General features: G+C 39.8%; 1 protein-coding gene across 2 annotated transcripts; it reads right to left on the reverse strand.

Annotated features, from left to right (window-relative positions):
* Window positions 1-345: 345 nt before the first annotated feature.
* Window positions 346-17,894, reverse strand: AKR1A1 (aldo-keto reductase family 1 member A1). Of its 2 annotated transcripts, none has more exons than XM_081916002.1 (9): window positions 17,757-17,894; window positions 12,763-12,858; window positions 9,674-9,793; window positions 9,145-9,296; window positions 8,221-8,416; window positions 6,600-6,799; window positions 5,669-5,741; window positions 3,297-3,383; window positions 346-1,877 (listed from the first exon to the last, which is right to left on the reverse strand). In XM_081916002.1, the coding sequence occupies exons 2-9, from the start codon at window positions 12,850-12,852 to the stop codon at window positions 1,812-1,814; spliced, it is 984 nt and encodes a 327-aa protein (XP_081772128.1). In that variant the 5' UTR covers window positions 12,853-12,858; window positions 17,757-17,894; the 3' UTR covers window positions 346-1,811. The 2 variants fall into 2 exon arrangements, with proteins under 2 accessions (XP_081772128.1, XP_081772129.1); XM_081916003.1 differs by having other exon boundaries at window positions 17,743-17,828.
* Window positions 17,895-22,157: the final 4,263 nt, after the last annotated feature.

Here is a 22,157-nt window from a genome sequence, read left to right on the forward strand (position 1 = left end):
CTTTTTTTGCTAGTTTAACTTTGCACATCTTCTCTTCAGTCTCACACCATTTTTGATTCTCCCTTACAGCTTGCATAGACATGTTTCTGAAGTTGTGCACATCCAGAGCCCTCACACCTCCTTCCCAAAGCCCAGTGTTCAGAAACTCGAAGGGGTCAAATGTTGCAGAGGACCACCCCTGCTGGGTCAGGTGGGCCTTTGATGTGATCCAACAGGGTTCTTGTGTTCTTAATCTCACGTAAACATGCAGCAGTTGCTCACTGTATCAAAGAGTGCACCAGCTGCAGCATATTGCAACCTAGGTGAATCTTCCTTGGGAATAATTTCAGACATATACACACTTGCTAGCATATACAAAACTGAATATATTTACCAAAAAGACAATATAGGTTTTCAGACAAGGTATCTTAAGACCCCAACCAAGGGAATCATTATATCAATATACCCAGACAGCTGACAATTTTACTAAGAAAAATACTAATAACAAAATTGTTGCTTGTATTTTGGATCTGGATCCCTGAAGATGCAATATATGTCTGCTTTTAATTCAAAATGCTTTAACCTACTGCAGCAATCCGAAAGTTACCTTAAAAATACTAGTACCCCTTCAACTCCAGTATAAGATACCTGTGCACATGTTTGGACATAATGTTCTTAGTGTATTAAAGTCACCAGGAATACCTGAGGATTTGATTGTTTCAGCCCTGCACATAAAATACAATTTTTTCTATACAAGGACATCCTGAATAACACTGAGTTGGATTTTTGTAAGTTGAGGGAGGAGGGAAACAGGGAGCTAGAGAATATGAAAGGGAGTGGGTGACTGTGCTCCCTTTTGTAAAATAAAAAATAAAAAAATCAGAATTTCATGGATGTAGACATTTAGCTTAATTACTTCTCCATGGTGCGGCACTTCAGTGAAGGACTGCATAGCTAAATCCCGAGCACCACTTTGGCAGCAAAACAGCTGGTATTTCAACACTAAAAATAATTTTCAATCCCATCAATAGTACAATGTTCCGAAGATCGGTTTACAGTAGCTCTTATGAGGAAGTGGCTCTTCATAGGAGACAGACTAGCAAGTCCTCAGACATTTGGACTCCATAATAGACCTGTTTGCACGATGGGTCACTATGAGGTCTGACCTGTTACAGGATTCTAGTGATGATTAAGATTATGTGTACCCTTTTCTCTACTTTTCCCTCTCCCTTTCTGGTTTCTCTCTTGTTCTTGTTCTCTTCTTTATGGGAAAGAATAACAATTTAAAATCAAATAAAATTAATTAAAGAAGGTCTTCCATTACAAAGTACATGCATATATACATATGTAAATAAGGGAGGGCATTTTGGAAAAGATTGACAGAAAAATGTGAAAAGGTTGTTTTAAACTATCCTCCTGAGAGTTCATACATGGCTGGAGGAGATGGTTCAGTTAATACACAATGGGGTTAGCGATTTCCATCTAGCATTAAATGCAGTAGCAGTATCAAGCAAATTCTGTTTCAAATTATGTTCACTGTAAGCAGACTTGTGATATTAGAGCACATTCAGTGTTAAATCAGGCTAACACTGCTTGTCATAGAATAAGCATAATTTTGGACCAAGGTGGGAGTTACAAACTTGGGCATTTATTTTTAATGCTTACACATGTCTCTTGCAATTTATTTCTATTCCTGTCATTCATTTCTTTATAAACATGTAGAAACAAATAAAGGCCACATACACAAAAATCCCAGAAACCGTCTTTTTAAGTCTAATAACCCATGGCAGTCTTGAGTGAAATTCTATCTTCTGTCTTCTAAACTACTGGAGTTAATAGGGATCATTGAAAGGATAGAGGGGGTGTCCAGCGTCCCTTGCAACAAGTTTGCCCTCAACCTGTAGAAGATAAAGATAAAGTGAAAAGGAAGTACAATTGTTACAGTTATTCTAGAAAATGAATGCTAGCTTTCAGGTGCATGTGCATAATCAGTGGGGAAACTGTCACAGCTAATAGAAGCTGACCAAAGGAGCAGCTATCTTCTATAGCAATTGCAACTTAAAGTAATAGAATGTTGGATATACTAGCAAGGCAAAATTAGAATTAATCCTACTGAGCTGAGTACGAGCCATGAATCTAATGAAACAGCATTGATCCCAATTTGAGGCCCTTTTATAAAACACACTGGCAACATGGGAGCTTGCGGACAAGTCTCCAATGAAGATGACAGAAAGTTTTGAACGTATTTTGCATATGGTAAAATGAGATGGTTTATAGGTGTGAATACGATTACACTGGGGGAAATGGAACATGTTTTGAAGGATACACACACACAGAGTGCAGAGAAAAGGAAAACGAATAAGGGTGACAAGAAGGCAACATGATGCTTTTATAGAAACCCTTGGATAATGTACAATAAGGTTCTGTTGATAGATAATAAGTTTTCTTCCTCATCTTAGGAGCCACTAGGGGGCATGCAACACAGGCAATACAGCTTGTACCATCACAAATGCAAATTTAAAAATTGCTTGTTCATTAAATATTGCATTAGAAGGGGGGGCAGGGAGCAAAATGAAACCTACAGAACTTTTCAAGGACAAATTAGTAATTTATTCTCTTCATGCATCTCTCTTAGCAAGGAAAAATATCTGATCTATTTTTACACAGAAGGAAAATCCTCTGTATCTTTATCACATATTCTCCGCTACCAGGGCCAGCCCTCTCATCAGACAACCTGAGATACTTTTCTTGCTGCTGTTTGGAAAAGCACATAAATCTGATCTTTGAAGAATTTGTAAGTAAACCATTTTCAGTTTGCCAAACGTGGTCTCTTTCACAAAGAGGAAGTAGGGGCTTTGAAATAAACTTAGAAGAGGATATTTTAAAGATCTAACAGCCTATATTCCGGCACTTTATTGCTCTTTTTGTGATTTTAAATCTTTTTGGGGGCTCTTTCACCAAAGAGTACTTGCCCCAAACCTGAATCTAGGCCATCCAGGGAATTCTCATTTTATTATTTTAAGCCTAATTTACAGCTAAAAACACCAACACATTTGATACCTGTTTTAAAAATTAAATCAAATGATGCACTTCTTGCTAGCCAATAGCATTCACAAGAAGTAATCATGTTAAGTAAATAGCTTGTCATCTACACAATGGGTTACCCCAAGTTCTACTTCAGCTGTTTTGTTTGAATGCCAGTTACTAAGGGATAAATGAATAAGAAGGGTTAGAGTGTTAAACAACCTCGTGGGAGGCGAATGATACAAAGCCTCAATTATGGTGAAAATGCCTTAGAGAGCAAGAGGCAACATTACCGTAACCATTGGAACAATATATCGCCAGTTCTTATTCAGGCTCCCAATAAAGCTCATCTCTTCCGCTGTCAGGTTGAAGTCAAACACCTAAAACCAGAAGCAGATACTTTAAATAATAATAATGATGTTTTATTTATACCCTGCCTTTCCCGGTTTAAAAACTGGGCTCAGGGAGGCTAACAGCAAATATAAAACATTGATTAAAATGCAACTTTAAAAGAGCATAAAACAGCATAAAAGACAACATAAAATGCAGCATCAATATCAATAAAATTCAAGAATTCAGGGGTCATTTTGGGAAAAGAAAAAAACAAAAAACAGTCAGTAGACATCCAATGATTACCAGGGCTAACTGGCCAAGTTGGTCCTACTAGGGCCAGCAAGGAGACCAGGGAAGAATTTAAATGTGGGGTCTCATAAAGGGTTTCTTCATAGAAGAGGAAAGGGAAAAGGAAATAGAGGATCAGGCTAATTCAAACTGAATTATTTAAGATATGATTTTCACTCACACTAATCCACAACCCTCTCTACCTTGCCTTTCTAGTCACAGTGCATTCCTTATATTGAGCAGGTTAGCATTAATCTTACATTGTGCAAAAGATGGGCCATATAAGCGTTTTCTTTACTTACTGCTATCTTATTTTTTAAAAAACCAGCTTTAATCCACTATAAGATGTTTTCAGCTACTCTGCATGTCCGGTGTATATGAAGTATGCTTCTTTTCTGCATCTCCCCTACTAAAGACTAAATGGAAAAGAAACAAATTTTGCTCCTCAGTTATCAGCAAATCTCCTTAAGGAGCTGAATAGCAGAGATTAGGTGGAAGTAACTCCCTCTGGGTTGACAGGAGGCAGAATTAAGATGGATGACTTCCTCCAAAAGCAAGGGCTTCCTTGCAAGGCCACTGTGCATGGAATTTATAAAACAGATCCAGCCTTTGGAAATGAGACAGAGAACCATTTGTGCACAGCAGCTCTGAATGGGAAACAGACACTAGGGAAACCCTCTCTGCTCACAAGCTAAATAATTTCAAATAGCCTGCCCTACAACCCTTGAGCATATAATAAAAGGCTATTATTGCTTTCCTCGAGGTAGAGGGCAGTTTCTCCCTCAATAACAGAAGCCTGAATTTGTTGCTAGACATAAGCATCAAATTCCCTAGAGAAGACTTATTTAGTGATATGAGGCTTGGCGACCCTCCACAAATCTTCAGACACAAAGATGACCAATGAAAAAAGTTCTGACTTCCATCAGGGAGTTCTCATTCGTAGGCTTCTCAAATCTAGTTAAACACCAGCTGAAGGCAATGGTGACTGGGTAGTGGTGAAGGGGGGTGCAGCAGGAAGAACTCTCATAGGCTTCTTCAGCAAAACCAGTGTTGCCCAACACAAAGCCCTCTCATTCAGGAGTGAAGTTGGAATGAAAGTTAAATGATCTGCTTCTGAGAGAGTTCCTGTCCAGCTCATCTCTTCACCTGCCCTGCCTAACTTTGCTATGCAGGAGATGGAGTTGCTGTCACTGTTTGGTAATTGTCATGCAATTTTTGTGTTTTGTTTTGGTTTTTATAATCTCAAGCAAAAGCAAAACCTGCCGTCTTCCTTGAAATGAAGATAATCTTAATCCTGCCTCCTGTCATCCTAGAGAGTGGAACTTCCTAGTCACTCCACTCCAACACACACAATCCAAGGAATTTGGGAGGATCTCCCCGAAAACACTATAATATTGCCAACATGATTCTGAATTTCATTTTAATAGCACTTGAAAAGCCATGTTCTGGCTTAGTGATAAAATTATGGAGCAATTTTTCAGCAATGCTCTCAAAATGGGGAGGGCAGAGATTTATTTTTGCCTGGACTATAGAGAAAAGCCCTGGAGAAAAAGATCAAAGATTATGGTGAACTCATTTAAATCCAAAAGGAACATGCACAATTAAAATTGTTTGAAGTGAGGCTTAAGAGAATACAGCTACCCAAATCAAAGCTGGAAAGGAAAATCCCTTTGAGGCACTGGAAACAGATGGCAATGAATGCACACAATTGAGGGTCAGCTTCAGCAGAATGAACATGTAGAGTACAAAGACTGGATGTGCTAAACTAGTATGTTCCAGTCTCTAACAATCAGATACCCAGATAAGCCTCTGCTGATACATATAGTAGAAAAAGAGTTGATCAACCACTGCACCGTGTGGCTGCTGCACAGAATGAACTGGAACCTCGAAAATATGCATGCATTGGCTATATAAAACTACTACATGGTAGGACCACACCTTACTTAGACAATGTCAGTAAGGACAGACAGGGAGAACAGAAGCCTTAGTACTGCAAGGCAAGGCAGTGCTGTTTCTGAAAGGCCTGGCAGGAGGCCTCACTCACCTGGAGATTCTGGAGTATGCGAGCAGGAGTAATACTCTTGGGAATGACGACCACTTTGCGCTGTACTTGCCATCTATCACAGAGTTAAAGGAGAAGCTGTGATTCCTCCACAATGTCTAAATAAAATCCAAAACAGTCGATCCAGATAGCAAAATAGTATGTGCCACAGCCACTGCTGCCATCCTCTTTGTTTCTACAGGCCTCTCATGCCTTCTAAGGCATCTTTGGGGCTCAGAGTGTGACATAGCATAATCTTAAGAAGACAGAGCTCCAAGCTCTGGGAAAGCTCAGTTGTTGGGGAGCAAAACAGAGCTCCAAAACAGCTCCTTTCAGAAAAACCTCAGAATGGATTCTCAAAATGAATGGTTATTTTTGAAAAGTTGAGCCCACTTGGGCCTTGATAATGCTTGCAATATAGCCAATAAATCCCAGCATATTCTTGGATATTACGTTCTCCTTTCTCACTTGGGGAGCTTTTGTTTCCTCCAGTATCTCTTCTCTTAAAAGGAGCTGACTCTATCATGCAAAGCATTGAGTCCACTTAGAGCCTACCGCTCACCATAAGCTTTCAGCCTTTTGAGAGGCCAAAATAAGAAATGGGAGAGGCGGCTGAAAATGCTTTATTGCCATTTAGAAGCCAAAGTCAGCTAAACAGACCGTTTTGGCTAAAACAAGGATGAGGAACATGTGGACTCTCCAGATGTTGCTTGACTACAACTCTCATCATTCTGGACCACCTGCTCAATTTGCTGGCTGGTTAGACAGGAGTTGTAGCCCTGCAACAGTTGCCCAGGGCGGGTGGTGACAGCAGAGGTTTCCCACCCCTTGGGCTAAAACAAAGTTCATAGTGAATTCACACAGAAACCAAAAAGATCCATTTGTTCCAGTAGGTCCTAACCATGTCCTCTACCAAATTCTAGCCTGCTATTACCTGAGAAGAATCTGAGCGGGAGATTTGCTGTATTTTTCAGCTAGCTTTTTTATCCCAGGTTCTTCCAGCAACACAGGTTCATCTGGGTGCTTCCACATCCGGTCAGGGGAACCAAGAGGGCTGTAAGCAGTTACCACCAGCCCTTTCTGATGGCAGTGAGCTATCAGTTCATTCTGGGCAAGGTAAGGGTGACATTCCACCTATTTAAAAAAGCAGTATATAGTAATGAGAAGATTGCTAAAAGTGGGGAGGGGGAACACCCCCCTGCACTGCAGAAGCAGGAAAGGCAGATGCAGGTCAATTCATATATGGGCAGAAACGGCAGTATGGCATTCACAAGCCACATTATTTCTGCTCTTAGAGGAAACCCTCCCACTTGTGGCATAAACATTCTCAAGCAGAAGTGCAAGATTGATCATGGTTGGGGCTGGATTAACTGGGAGTAGAATAACCCAAGTCACTGACCAGTTCTTTATCTCCACCCTGCAGGGGCTGATAACATTTCCTTTACTACACATACTAGCTACAATCTGCAATCTGTTTATTCTGCAGCAGTCCTGGTTATATTAAGACAACATGCAGATAACACACTCTCCAGGCATAACAGCTTTGTAAAACCATTTATGCTGTTATAGAATTTTTGTATAAAAAAGTATATATTTTCTGAAACAATCAAGTTTTGGCTTCCCTTCCTTTCTCAAGACACCTGATCTTAAGGATCCCTATTGCTTTACAAAATGCCTTCTATTACCAGACTCTCGTTTGCAAATACTGTAAGGAATGCTGTGAGACCGGTTGTGTCATGCTGAAATCAATGTTGAAAGGAGAACATTATTAAGAGAGGGTTTTTTTAAACAAATGTCTCTGTTGCAGAGGATCATGCAAGCCACTCAAGAATCTGCAGCACTACACCACCCTTTCCTTTGCCATAAGAATTCTGGTTATTGATCACATGTTTTAGCTAATCGTTGATAGCACTCACCAGGATCTATCACAGTTAATTCTCAAACTGGGTACCAGAACCAATAGTATGCTATGAAAAATAAGTTTAAAGATAATTAATGGCTCAAGTGAGTCTGAAGTACCCATTCACTCAAATGATCACATCTTTTTGTCAAGAGATTCACTATAAATGCATCACTTCCCCCTCCACTCATTTTCTGCTAAGGAGAATACAATATGTTGGGAGCCCAATTTAAATTAGGGAGGAGGAAGAGTCAAACCTCTTACTCTAGTACTGCTTCTTCAAAATAACAGCCTCAAACAGCATGGGCAAAGCTAAAAACAAAACCACCAAAGGAAAGAGAAACCTTGATAACGTAAGAGTGGGAAAGCTGGGCTATTTTGATCGCATTTCTCATATTAAAAGGAAACCAACCCTTAAGAGTAAACAGTCGCTTTAAGTAAAAACTGCAAGTCCCAACTGCTTGAACCTTTCTTAGAAGAGTCAAGCGGGGGTTTTTGTACAGGACGTTCCATTCTGCAGAGGCAGTTCCACGGCACAGCCACCCCACGCCCAACAGAAACAGAAGCATCCATCCTTATGGCCCACCTTCTCTCCCCTGCCAAGAAAACCATCTCAGAAAGTAACCTGCTCCCTCTTTTTCTGCATCTGCCTTACCTGTAGCACAGCTGGCTTTACAGAAGCTATGCCAAGGATATCATCAATCTGACGGCTATTGAAGTTTGATAACCCAATGGCTTTCACCAGACCCTTTCCCACTAGCTTCTCCATCGCCTTCCAAGTTTCTTTGTAGTCAATGTAGTCATAGCGCATTGTGCCATCAGGATTCTTGGGGAAGAGGTTGTCCCCCCGCCTATTATAAAAAAGGTGCAAAGCAAACAGATAACTAGCACAATCTTAAGTCTATTTAAGTTCAACTCAGTAGAAGCACTGCTAAAATCCATGTCATATGACCCAGATCCAGATCCAGCTCTTCTCCTTTCCCACTTACAATGTGATCAAGTAGTTGATATGATATTAATTATTAACTAATTGTTAACTACAAACCAACCCATATAAATTTATGGCCATATAAATTGAGTTATGACTGACCATCTTAGGCCTTGGAAAAGTAACTCCTATAAATCCACAGCTTTGGTTATAACAGCACAGAATCTAGAAGCTGGCACAGAACAGGGTGGGGAACCTATGGTCCTCCAGTTGTGGTTGGACTACAAGTCTCACAATCCCTCACTAGTTGGTTGGGGTTGATGGGAGTTAACATCTAGCAACAACTGAAGGACCACAGGTTTCTTTTCAATAGGCCTCTTAATAATTCGTTTTCATTCATTAGGCTTTTGTTTCCTCCCTTTTTTCCCTTTTGCAAAAGAAAGAAGAATCTCAAACCCTCAACAGTGAAGGCAAACAAAACGAACTGTGTTTGCTGTAAACCTGAGGAACAGAAGGGGCAACAGGGCTGGCTCATCATTCTGTGACAACAAATTCCTATCTGTGCAGATGGTGAAAGGTATCTGACCCTCCCATACCCTCTAAGTGCTGCTGTGGTTTCATGTTCCACATTTCCTTCCTACGGACACTCACTCGAAGGCGTGTGGCCAGTGCATGAGGTAGAGGTCCAGGTACTCCAGTTTTAGATCTTCCAGGGTCTTCTTTAGAGCTGGCTCCACATCTTCTGGGTGGTGCTTGGTGTTCCATAACTTGGAAGTCACAAACAGCTCTTCCCTCTTAATGGCCTTTTAGAAAGAATGGGGAAGGGAATCTTTTCAGTGCTCAAGAAGTTTCTCATCCCTTGATTAGATTTTTGTGTGTGCCTTCTGCGCTAAGGAAGCTTCATTTCCAGAGTCAACAGAACAACACAGACATATTTTTAATGTGCCCTGTGAATTTTTTTTGCAGCAAAAGGACATTTAGCAAAGGGATAGGCAGAATGTCAAAGCAACAGAGCCCACTAACACACAGCAGGCAGCAGGAACAATAGCTGATTGCCATCTTGGTAGGTTTATATGGAGATGTAATTATACTTTGTAAGCAGAGCCAATCTGAAATAAACATGAAACTTCCACCCACCCAGCCTTTTTGCAGCAGCAATATTCTCGCTCCTTTTTTTTACCTTGTCATTTCCAACCATCTCTTGGAGAGCATCACCTATCTCTCCTTCATTGCTGTAAGCCGGAGCACAATCAATGTGGTGATAGCCAGCACTAAGGGCATATTTCACTGCCTCCTTTACCTGTAAGAAAAATAGGAAGATTGTTGAATAAGAATGTGGAGACATCTGCTTCATTTTAGCCGACAGTGCCATTCCAAATCTACAAGAACTTATGACAAAAGGCCTATACATCTTGGAGAAAGTTTCATAATTTTATAAAATGAGAGATTTGCACTTTTTTATCCTTTTCCCTTTACACTTTAAGGTGATTTATGCCAAATAGCAATGTAGTGTAGGGGTGGTTAGAATGTCAGACTAGAACCTGGGAGACCAAGGTTCAAGTCTTCACTTGGCCATGAAGCTTTACTGGGTGACCCTGAACCAGTCACTACCTCTTTGCTTAACCTACTTCACTGTGTTGTGGGGAATAAATGAGGAGGGAAGAATCATGTATGCCACCTCGAGCACTGACATCATTTAACAGTGAACACCATACACATACTACCACAAGTCCCATTGTCTGGTTGCACATCCACAAAGAGATAATGTGTATGTAAGTGATTCTCAGCAAGGTCAATACACTTTCTCACATTCTCTCCGTGTCCTTCGCCCACCAGAACTATGCCTATTTTATTTTTTTAAGCAATGTTTTTATCCAGTTCTCCAATGAGAAGAACAAACAACATTTAGCAAAGGTTTCCGTGGCAATAATAGAATAAATAATATACCTAGATGATGTTTCATCTGATAAAAGCTCCTGCATTTTTTGTCTGAAAGGAGATGAAACAATATTCACAAAAGGATGATAAGAGCCTTTGGTTTTAGGTTTTTGTTAGGGTTTTTTAAAAAAAGAAAAAGATCAGAGCCTCTGATGCCTCTTAGATTTAATTTCCTTTTGCTTATTGGAAGCCTGGGCAATGGATAAAGTGTGTCACAAATGCTCTGATGTTCTAAAAAGCCACATTAATTAGAAATCAGTTTCCCTTAGTCACAATGATAAAATAATTCTGTTTCCCTCACTTTAACACCAGCTGCAAGATTTTTCTTTCCTCTAGTAATGGTGACCATAAAATGAATCATGCCAAGGCTATTCAGAAAGTGGAGACATTGCTATAAATACACTGTGAATGGAAGTTCAGCTTATTAAATTCTTGCAACACACTTCAGGTTACACAAGGCGTTGTCATCACTATAGAAAAATTAAATGTGGTACACTACCAAATGAGAGCAATTCTACTGAAGATGAAACTTGCAGATGCCTTTAAAACTTTGTAAACTGCTTTGAGGTTTTCATTTTGTTTAACAATCAAGTTGTATATACATTTCATTTTATAAAGTAAAATAAAGACAAATAAAGCTTTAAAACACGTTATTTAAATTGGTTGTTCTGTCTCCACCTAATAAGCATTGCAGTTGCAATGTGATTAAGAGCAGGAGAACCAGTTTTGGCTGCCAGCAATTATCAATAAATCATTATTTAGATTTTAAACATTTAAAAACACATTATGCAAAAATGTCACCTCCATTATCAGTGCCTGAAGATATTATTATAATTATCATTATTAATTAAATTTGTATACTGCCCATCATCTGAAGATCACAGTGTGGTTCACAACAGAAATGTACAAAATGAGAACACAAAATACAGAGAACAAACCAGTAGCCCCCTCCCTTCCCACAAACACATTTAAAATACCAAAGAATGTTTAATCTCATTCTGACTAAGTTTCCTTCAGCTGGCTCCCTTTTTTTGTGCAAAGGAGAAAGTGAATGCAAAGCTTCATGCCTTGTGACTGGAAATTAGTCTCTCCTCAGAATCCATGTTGAAGCTACTCTATTAGTTACAGGAAGGCAAAATAAAGAATATGTACTCCCTGCTTGTTGGTTCCTGATAAATCCTTATTTCCCACTCCTCCTAACTATTTTTCTTCCAAGTTGAGGGAAGAAAAGTGTCCTCCCACCAAGGCTGGGTCAGACAGAGGATGAGACAAACAGACTGAAAAAGAGACTAATTAAATTAATTGCGACTAGTAACATGACTGGCCTCCCTTCAAAGGAATATTGGACCCCACTAAGTTGTAAGAATCTATAACCGCACTGAAAAAGCAGAGCCAGCAAATGACACTTCAGTGAAGTGGAGACTGGCTGTTTAATAGGACCTATAAAATTTATGCAATGTGGGTGTTCTTCCTCCTTCTTTATCTTGCTTTTGGAATGTGCAAAATCAATCAGTATAATGAATAAAAGATGGTGCAAGAGAATTCAGAGGCAGAGACAGTTCCAACCTATGTTCAAATGGACAAGCAAAGATGTGAATTAAGGTCACATTCATACCACATGGCTTCCCCCAGAGAATTCTGGGAAGTGTAATTTACCTCCCACAGAGCTACAATTTCCAGAAACGCTCTGCAGGTCTGTGGCTGAGGTAGAATTTGACTTCTGGACTCTTCTGTGGTGAACCTCAGCAGCACATCTCTCACTGCTAGATGAAAGTGAATCACTAAGTCATGCCACTATTGCACATGGACTCAGACTCAAGTGGCCACTACGCCAAACCCATCCAACATCTCTGCCCCTGTCCAGCTAAATCAGAACATGCATTGCTATATCTACATTCAGGATAGGATAGCCATTTCAGTTCAATATCCATTTGTACTTTCATATCAAAAAGAGGAAGGCAAATGAAGAGAGAAGGGGGAGGTGCAACAAGTAGGTTAATGCTATCCATGCACAATCTCTGTTCTTCATGACTGCTGCTCTTGGATGAACACATTTATTCAGTATCATGCTTAAATGCCAGAAAAGTAATTGTGCTCTTCTCTAATACACCTTGCTCCTAACACAACATGCATATGTCTGAGGAAAACTCCCAGTCATTTAATCACAATTAAGAAATCGAAAAATGTTCTATCTGCACAGAGTACATACGGTAGCTTCTGGTCATGCAACCTCACCTTTCTATGCAGCCACAGATTAAAAGAAAAAGAATCAATGGTTTTAGCATAGAGTTCTAGAAATCCCCTCTCTCAAACACTAAATTCACGGCTTACCTGTCCAGCGTCACTCTTCCAAGTACCCAATCCAACAAGAGGCAGCTTTTGCCCAGTATGAAGCAAAGCATAGTTGGCCTCAGAAGACATCTTTACCTAAAATAAATGCAATAATAAAAATATTAACTAGGACGCTATACCAATTTGTTTCACTACACAGAACAGAATGTGTAGTAGACTTGACATTATTCTTATTTAAGCTGAAACTGAGAGAGTGGAATGCAAAGTGTAAATATATAATAGGATGAATTATATTACATTTTATCTATGTAGAAAATTTAAATCCTGGCCTTCCATGGCAGACTCCATGTTCACAGTGGCTTACAACAATTTAAAAACATCTACACACACACACAAAATAAAAATCCATATTTGGACAATACCTTTATTAAACCAATAGCATATTAAGAGGAATTACTGTAGACGTAACCTGCAGGATGGGAGAGTTGTTCCTTTGCTGATAGTACTGTAAAGACAGGCTTTCCTTAAATAAGAGGTGCAGCTCAAGTTATTCTTTATAAATTAGAAGAGCTTGCTTTATTCCAAAAAGTGAAGCATGGGTGCTGCAAGTCTGAGTTTAGAAAGGACTGACCACAAGATTTAGGCATAGTATTCCCCAAGCTCATACCCTCTCCTTCCCCTATCATGTACCTTGGGATGTAACCTGAAGATAGCGTAAGTCTGTGCACTTCAATGAATAAACCTGTGCATAAGCTGGCTGGCAGGTCTGTACCTGTAGCCTGATGCTTGCTTGTTATCAGAACAAGATATCAGTTTATCTTCTGACAAACTTAGAGAAGCATATAAAGGCAAGGTCTCTTGGTCTGTCCCAAAGCCACGGTCAGAGCCTGTTTCATAACAAGCAGATCTACAGAGCAATATCAGGTTTTCATTCTCAACTTTCTGTTCACTGTCCAAAACTTACACAATATACCACCATTAACTAACTCCTTCCCTGTTTCCTTCACACCTATTGCCTGAAAGTTGCAGATTCAATGGATTTTTATTAAGATGCAGGTTTCACTGAATTCAGCTGCTGTCTTACTCCCAAGTGTATGTGCATGGAACTGAAAGTAATTAAAAGGCATTCTGCTCAACTCTTTGTTGAATTAGTTTAAGGTAAAGGTAAGGTAAAGGTAAAGGACCCCTGAACGGTTAAGTCCAGTCAAAGGCAACTATGGGGTGTGGCACTCAGCTCACTTTTCAGGCCAATGGAGCTGGCATTTGTCCACAGACAGTTTTCCGGGTCATGTGACCAGCATTACTAAACCGCTTTGGCGCAATAGGACACCGTAACGGAAGCCAGAGCGCACAGAAACACCATTTACCTTCCCGCTGCAGGGGAAGGTATTTATCTATTTGCCTATTTATCTATTTGCACTGGTGTGCTTTCGAACTGTTAGGTTGGCAGAAGCTGGGACAGAGCATCGGGAGCTCACCCCGTCACATGAATTCGAACCACCAACCTTCCGATCAGCAAGCCCAAGAGGCTCAGTGGTTTACAGCGCCACCCACATCCCTTGACTTACTGTACGTTTTTGTGCTGATTGAAAAGTATTTTGTTTATGAAAGAGGAACATCCTACAATGCTATCTAAAAGCTGCTTTGCTGGCTGAACTGTAAAAGGAAATTATGATTCAAGAGATTCCAGTCTCCGTCAACTTCCTCAGCTTTTGCTGAGATCAGCTGTATAGAAGTGTCCCATGAAACTGCTTCCTCCATTTAAGCACCAGCTCCTTTAGACAATTAAGGCAGGATGAAAATTATATTCCTACTTTTACTATTAAATTTCTAATAAAATAATCATAAATGCCTATTGGTTACTGCCAATGAGGAAAACGAGCTTAAGTTACAGGGCCTACGTGCAAACAATGGCTTGGTGTGCAGAACTAGTCTCCCTCTTTAAAACTCTTATCCACACTATATATTCACAACACATGTATATTCATAGCTTCCCTGTCTTTAAAATCATAGAACAGAATCATAGAGTTGGAAGGGACAAATATGTGGAGGACAATCCTATACATAATCATAAGCAAGTCCCATTCAGTTTAATAGGCTTTTCTCCCAATAAAGCATGCACAGGTTTGCAGTGCAACCCTATACATGATTACTCAGAAGTAAAATCCAATTGAATTCAATGGCATTTACTCCCAAGTGATTATGACTTGCAGCCTCATCATTATTCCTGGGGAGGTCCTTGAAACCAGCATGCTAGGATTCAAACTCATGTACAAAGCTAGCATATTAACCACTTGGTTACACTGATTCATTGTCCTGTGAAAATATGACATGGAAGCCTTTAAGAGGACAACCAGCAAAGAAAAGTACATGTTGTTATTTTTAAAATGTCCAGGAATCTCATTTGACAAAGCATAATTAGCACCTATATGATTTGAATTGTGCAGTTCAATATACTAGCAGAGGCTGATGAGCAGACTCTTGGGCTGGGGTACTGTTTAGGGGTGTGTTTTTTTGGAGGGGGGTCTTGTTGCTGTTGTTGCCAGTTCTTTTGTGTTTTTATTTTAGTTCTTGTGATTTATGTGGATATTATTCCGTATGGTTGTATATTTTTTGAATGTTTTATTTATTGTTTATTACTACTTGTGTTATTTTGCAGTTCTGTATTTTTTTCATGTTGTAAGCTGCGTTGAGCATAGTTTAAAAACTGTGGAAATGTGGCATACAAATAAAGTTATATATGCACTGTCTGTATACTATTCATTCCAGCTCTGCACTTTAGATAAGATACACATCAATCTAAACTTTAACCCGAGGCAAGTTATAATATATAATCAGTAACTTGATCAGTGGATGCCAGCAGTTTCATCCTATTTCACCTGACACAGAGGCAAATAAACCCAGTTCCAACTGCAGCTATAGTGCATAGATTGCAGAATTAAAACAGCAAAGGCTATAATTGATTCTGTTTTGAAGACAAGTTATATGAATTTTTTCATTTATGATTTGGTCTAGACATCTCTCCTAAAATTATTATACAGTGCATGGTTTACAAAGTCTATCATATTACCAAGATGGTTCAGGGTTGCTCTATATTTGTAAAATAGAAACAGGCTGATAGTGACTTATCCAACACCACAAAGTTAGTCCAGTCTAAGATAGGAACTAAGTTCAGGACTCCTAGAAGCTAGTTTAACCCACCACCAGCCATGAGGCCACACTGGTTCAAATTGTTTGCTTTGGAAAGCAAGTACAGTGGTACCTCGGGTTACATACGCTTCAGGTTACGGACTCCGCTAACCCAGAAATAGTGCTTCAGGTTAAGAACCTTGCTTCAGGATAAGGACAGAAATCGTGCTCCGGTGGTGCGGCAGCAGCAGGGGGCCCCATTAACTAAAGTGGTGCTTCAGGTTAAGAACAGTTTCAGGTTAAGAACGACCCTCCGGAACAAATTAAGTACTTAACCAGAGGTACCACTGTACAGTCCAGCAGATATAATAGTGGATTTATAAGCGTTGACTTTAAATCACTGCTGAGCAGACTTGAGCAAAGGGCACACAGGACTTTGGGCGGCAGGGGCAGGAACAGTACAGAAGCTGTCCAAAACAAAATTACCAGCTGACCGCACACAGCTCTGTCCTGCAAGCGAGGGGAATAGGGGTCCGGGGGGTGCTGTTGCCTCCCCACCCCAAAACTCAACTATCAGCATATTTGTACTCTGAGCAACAATCCTATGCACACCCAATTTCTGCTATCATTACATACGCAGGAGAAAACTACAAGTCTAATTAGTTTACACACTAATCCCAGAAAAAAATGCCCTCTGGTTTTAGTTAGCTTGCTTCTAGACAAATTTATGTTTAGGATAAAACCTACAAAACTTTTTCTTTAAACACTCTATTAAATGGTTTCTGAATCAGGTTAAATTGTGAATATGATCAACCAGAGCAATTTAGTTTTTTCAGTTTAGATATAATTGAACCAAGTATAAATTGAGGCAGTCTGAATAATTGAGACAGCAAAATAATTAAGAGAACTTGCTCAAGCAAATCTTCAGGGAATCCCTTAGCACCTCAACTTGCCATAGTGCCAATTGTTACACCACACTCCTAGCTACTGGATGCTTGTCATTTGCCTCAAGGTTTATTGCAACAGAAATGCATGGGGAGTGGGTGGGTGCTGGCAAGTGAGCAGAGTTTTGCCCAGAGGCATGTGATACAAAATGTAGGCTCCCTGCATTTTGGTAGAGAATCCCCCACCTATGTTACTGTACCTCCATTTCAAAATTAAAAAGGCATTGCACTCAACCCACAAACATTAGTAGTTTAACCTTTTCTGTTTCTCCAAAAAAAATATGGTTTACCCATCCATACATTATTGGCAGACATTACCAAGGATTTCTAAACAGAACTGCCAAGGGGTAAACTAAGCTACTCCGGGGTGGTGCGTGCTCAGTGGTAGTAATCTCAGGAAGAGTGGTTACAGCACCCATAATCAAATATCTGTTAAGTGTGGAAGCAACTGGATTTTGATACGCAGTCGCTGCAAAGTACACTACAGACACGGTTGTACTGGTGTGAATACATGCATCGCCTGCCATAGTTCTTAATGTAGCCAGATATTTCTACACCTTCACGGGGGGAGGGGGAGAAACCCCACAGCTTTCAATGGGACTTATTTCCAAACAAATACTGTATACGTAACTCCTATGAACACTTAGTTGGAAAGAAGACCATGTGGAACTCACTTCAATGCAAACACGTGTAGTTTCACTCGCCACGCATAATACCACGTTGCGCTTAATGCACGTTAGAGATACACGTTGCTGTTGTTTTTCCGCCTCCCTCCTTCTTTTAACAATTTTTCCATCCCCTAGCCCACCAAAAGGGGAGGGGAATCAAAATAAAAAAGCAGAGCCTCCGGGACAGGAGCGGTTCCTCTATTTTCTACCCCACCTCCTGATTATACACGAATCTGACTGACGCCAATCAAGTCAGGCAAAGCAAGAGATTAGCTAACCACGGGAAACTCACAACCAGTTTGCCGCGCGCCGCGTCCTCGAGCGCTCCCTTCCCTCACCGCAGTTCAAAATAATGTACACCGACAACTCCCCCGGCCTCCAACTTCCACGTTTCCGTTTCCGGGTTTGATATGTAACCGTATACTCCTCACTTTTCAACATTTTCCAGCTCACGTGGGTGCGATGCGCTAACAGTTATTGCTCTGTATTCCACCTCTTTCGGAAAGGCTTTGGTAGAATTAAATCGCTTCCATTACAATCTGGCAGAAAGCTTTACTGAAGAAAGTTTTGGGTATACTGTATTATCTACGACAGTTGGGGTGGACTTGCCTGATCATGCGGCAACCGGAGTATGATAAAAGGGCAGGATCCCAGGATTGCCTAATCTCAGTCAAAGCTAGAAAGATGTTCATAGTTAGATAAGGAATGTGGCGAAAGCTACTACCAGGATTGTCAGTGGTAGCAATAACAAACAATGCCAAAAGGTATCTTTACTCCTGCCTTACTCCATTTGCAGCAATTCATTTACACGGGAGAAATGTGCATTCAAGGGCATGATGAGACCGGGACTAAAAGCCTAAATGCCTGCCTCTGATAGCTTCAGTTTCTTTCAGATTTGCTGATTGCAACCTGTCTGTTCCATATAACTCAATAAAGAAAACAGAACATTTCCTTGTCTGAATAGTTACACCCAGTGCTTTTTTTCTTAAAAAAAAAGTTTAGGGATACTCACATTCTCATAGTCATTTTGAAATACTGCCCCTCAATGAGGCCAAACTTAGATTTGCAAAATGTTTGGGGGTATGTGTACCCCTGCATCCCCCCAGAAAAAAACATTGGTTACACCCCTTTATCTGCACATACCCCACCTTATATTTTACTTCCAGTCATGCTTGAATCCACTCGCTTGAACCCACTCACATCCTTTTTTTAATGGTAAAGCAGTTTGTGGAGCTTGAAGTGTGTAGTCCTGTCATGGTCCCACTACCACCTCACATACCTATGTGCGCAGTAGAGCTCTTGTTCCATCCATGGTTTTTGGGATCCTACACACACACACAAACACACACACCAGGCTGTGTAAATATATATGTCAGTATATGCCAAGGGCTCTTCACGTGAATGCAAAATGCATAGCTGACAGTGAATTGAGCTACACAGTGCTGACGCTGCGTCTCCCACATGCATTATTTCGATGTGTGAATGGGCTGAAGTGACATGTCCCTCCTCCCTAGTATGACAAAGAAATAAAATTTATTAAGTGTTTGTAAAATACAAACATTTCTTCCTTATCTTCTCCACCTATCATAATAATAGGCATTGTTTTAGTCATAATTGCACAATGTGGCAAGGAGTGAGATCCCTTGGCAATGAAGGCTGTGTCTAGTCTCTGGAGCAGGCATGTTTTGCCTTCCCTACACAATTGTTTTCAAATGCAGTACTTTACCTTTCTCCACAGGTGTGAATAGAAATCATTCATTTATATACTGTATACAGGTAGCCAGATGCAAGAGGATAGGACTCCTGCACCTAAGAGTTGTGTGGATAAAGGAATTTCAGCAGACACCAGGCCTCATTTACGTAGATGGATTGGAGATCAATAATGCAGTACCAACCATGTCTACTCAGAATTAAACCCTACTATATTCAGCGTGGACTTGCTACCAGGTAAATGGAGTTAGGATTGCAGTCTCAATCTGCTACTTGCTTCTGACAAACTCAGCCATTGATAATCAAGTCTATATTTGTCCCCATACCCACTGCCTTGCAGGACATCTTAGGGAGAAGATAAGGCTAAGAATTAAACTACACAAATCTGGATTGGAATCCCTAAAATGGCTGGATGGCATCTTGTACAACTCCTTCCAGCAACTCCTGCAGCCATGCTGGTGCCCAATGTATTGCCCTGCTTTCCTTTGGATCACATCGACGTTCCTTTGGATCACGTCAGCGAGGCTAAGAAGTGGGGCTTGTCATCTGGGCAGGGCCAGATTAAGACTTTTAAAGGCCCTAAGCACTTAAAATCTTTTGGTGCCCCCATATATATCCAATTCAAAATATAAACCATAATAAATTGTAAAAAAAGTTAGAAACACTGTATCTTGGTATACAGTAATTCTTATTATGAATGTAGTTCCTGTGACCCTTCATGAACTCCCACTGAAGAGATTATATGGCTCACATGAGTAGACCACTGGCATATGAAGTAATTTAAGGAGATAAATCATGTGCAGTAACACCTGCATTCCTCTCCCCCCACCCCGAACCTGTTGTAACATTAAGTAGAGTGAGGAAGCAGCCTCAGACAGATTATATTGCATGTCATGAAAGAGTAGCAGATTTTTAGCCATTTAATGTATTGTTATTGTATTTTTACTGCAAGGGAGAAGTACTACATGTGGGATTTTCTGCCTCTGGTGTCAAAATAACTTGGCCAGCCTTAGGGATTGGGTGGTGGTATTGTTTTTTTATTTGCTTTTTGCATCAGGCAGCAAAAAGTATTGTACCAGCTCCGGTTCTTTCACTTAGTTAAAAAAAAATTCAGATTGTTTTCTAAATCTCCCTAATTTATACTTTTAATGGATAGTTTCTAGACCTCTTTAGATTATGAATTTACACAGAGAGATAATATATAATTTACATTTATGAATAAATACATGAATGCATTATTTCCTTTTGTATAGGGAGTTGGTAATATGTAACACATTCCTTACTATTTTGCACAGTTGTACATGTGGTTGGACTTTAGACATTAATTCTGCTGTTATTGATTAATCCATCATTCCTTTCCCCCCTCAGATTAGCATTTTATAGTCGTGAATTTCAGATACACTATTCAAATCATATAAAATAAAGTTAAACATAAACCAAAAAGATAAGAATCCTGTATAATATTATGCTTTTAAAAGAATTAAACACTGAGTTTCAGATAATTATTCTTGCAACACAATCCATAAAAAAATCATAGTGGATCAGTTCAATCATCCTTCTAATATAGCAGTGTTTCAATACTAACCTTGGTTACCCAGTAAGCCTCAATGAGTTCAAATCTACTTGGAATTGTGCATTGAACTTTTTGTGTGTCTTACTTCTGAGTAAACATTTATTGAATTTGTTTGCCCATCTCATTTTTCCTCCTCCTGGATTGTATAATCACCAGTCCTGAGTGTCGTTATTCCATAATATGTACTAATTCAAACTGTTGATTTTTTACAATAATGTTATAGCAGCATGTACTGTATCTGAGAAGTAGCATAGCATTAAAACTGAAATATTGTTTCAATAAATGTTTTAAAAATGGAAACACTGACATGCATTTAAAGGCAACTGGGACTTGGGGCAGGTGTTATTTGCCTCTGAAATGATTCATTATTCCTCTCTCAGTCGACCTTCATGATTACTGTAGTCATTTGGCCCAAATCCATACATCTCAGAGGTACAGAAACAAATCCCCATTTGGCTTCTCACATGATTACTTCTCCACAGTGTTATCTGTCTCTTGGAATCAAAGTAAAAAAGAAATATCCCAGAGGAAAGGAACAGAAAAGTTGCATAAGGAAGAAAGTTGAGCAGAGAGAAAATAAAGCAACAATAAATACCTGAATTGAAGAGAACAGATGAATAAGTTATTTGAAGTAGCATGTATGAGCCACTGACAAGATAATGGCTCATGTGAATAAGACTAACTAATAAATAGCAGAGGTTTTAAAATAATTAACCTTAAAATAGGAAAAATAGATTATCCAGTAACATGCCACCTCCCTGGTTACAAGGAAATATGGCACTGGTATCTTGCAAACACTGTTGATAATGTTGTTTTTGGCTGAATCAACAAAATACTGAGTTTCTGTTTGCTTGCAGTTACAGCTTAAGTGACTGAAAATGTGGCTTTATTTGGTCTTGCAGGATAATGTGCACATCAATGGTTAATAATAGTATATGCCTCTGAGCGTAAAGTAACATTCTCTCACCAGTAACAGCCCAAGAGTAATATAGGATTATGAACAAATCCACATTCAGGCAACTCCCATTTTATAAAACCTGTTTGAACAGAATTATTGGGTATTCAGTGTTGTAATTCCAGCAGAAAACTGACTTAAAGTAATTTTATTGAATTTTATACTACTTACAATCAGTGCATTTTCTAGTAAAAAATTAGGTGCTAATTTTAAAATTCGGCTTTGTAATTCGGAATTTATGTGATTTGATTTGATTGATCGCTTAATTAAAATTATTTTTTTAAAAAGGTGCTAGTACTACTATGGGGATGTGGGTGGCGCTGTGGGTTAAACCACAGAACCTAGGACTTGCCAATCAGAAGGTTGGCGGTTCGAATCCCCGCGACGGGGTGAGCTCCCGTTGCTTGGTCCCTGCTCCTGCCAACCTAGCAGTTCACAAGCACATCAAAGTGCAA

This window comes from Podarcis melisellensis (assembly GCF_964234715.1).
Source record: "Podarcis melisellensis genome assembly, chromosome: 6".
Taxonomy (NCBI): domain Eukaryota; kingdom Metazoa; phylum Chordata; class Lepidosauria; order Squamata; family Lacertidae; genus Podarcis; species Podarcis melisellensis.

What these genes read in the sequence shown, in the direction of transcription:
- AKR1A1 (XM_081916002.1), bottom strand. Translation starts at nt 12,852, where the DNA reads ATGTCTTCTGAGGCCAACTATGCTTTGCTTCATACTGGGCAAAAGCTG. An exon ending in GGAAGAGTGACGCTGGACAG is followed by an intron (nt 9,794 to 12,762) that starts GTAAGCCGTGAA and finishes TTTTTCTTACAG; the next exon opens with GTAAAGGAGGCAGTGAAATA. An exon ending in ATATTGTTCCAATGGTTACG is followed by an intron (nt 1,878 to 3,296) that starts GTAATGTTGCCT and finishes TATCTTCTACAG; the next exon opens with GTTGAGGGCAAACTTGTTGC.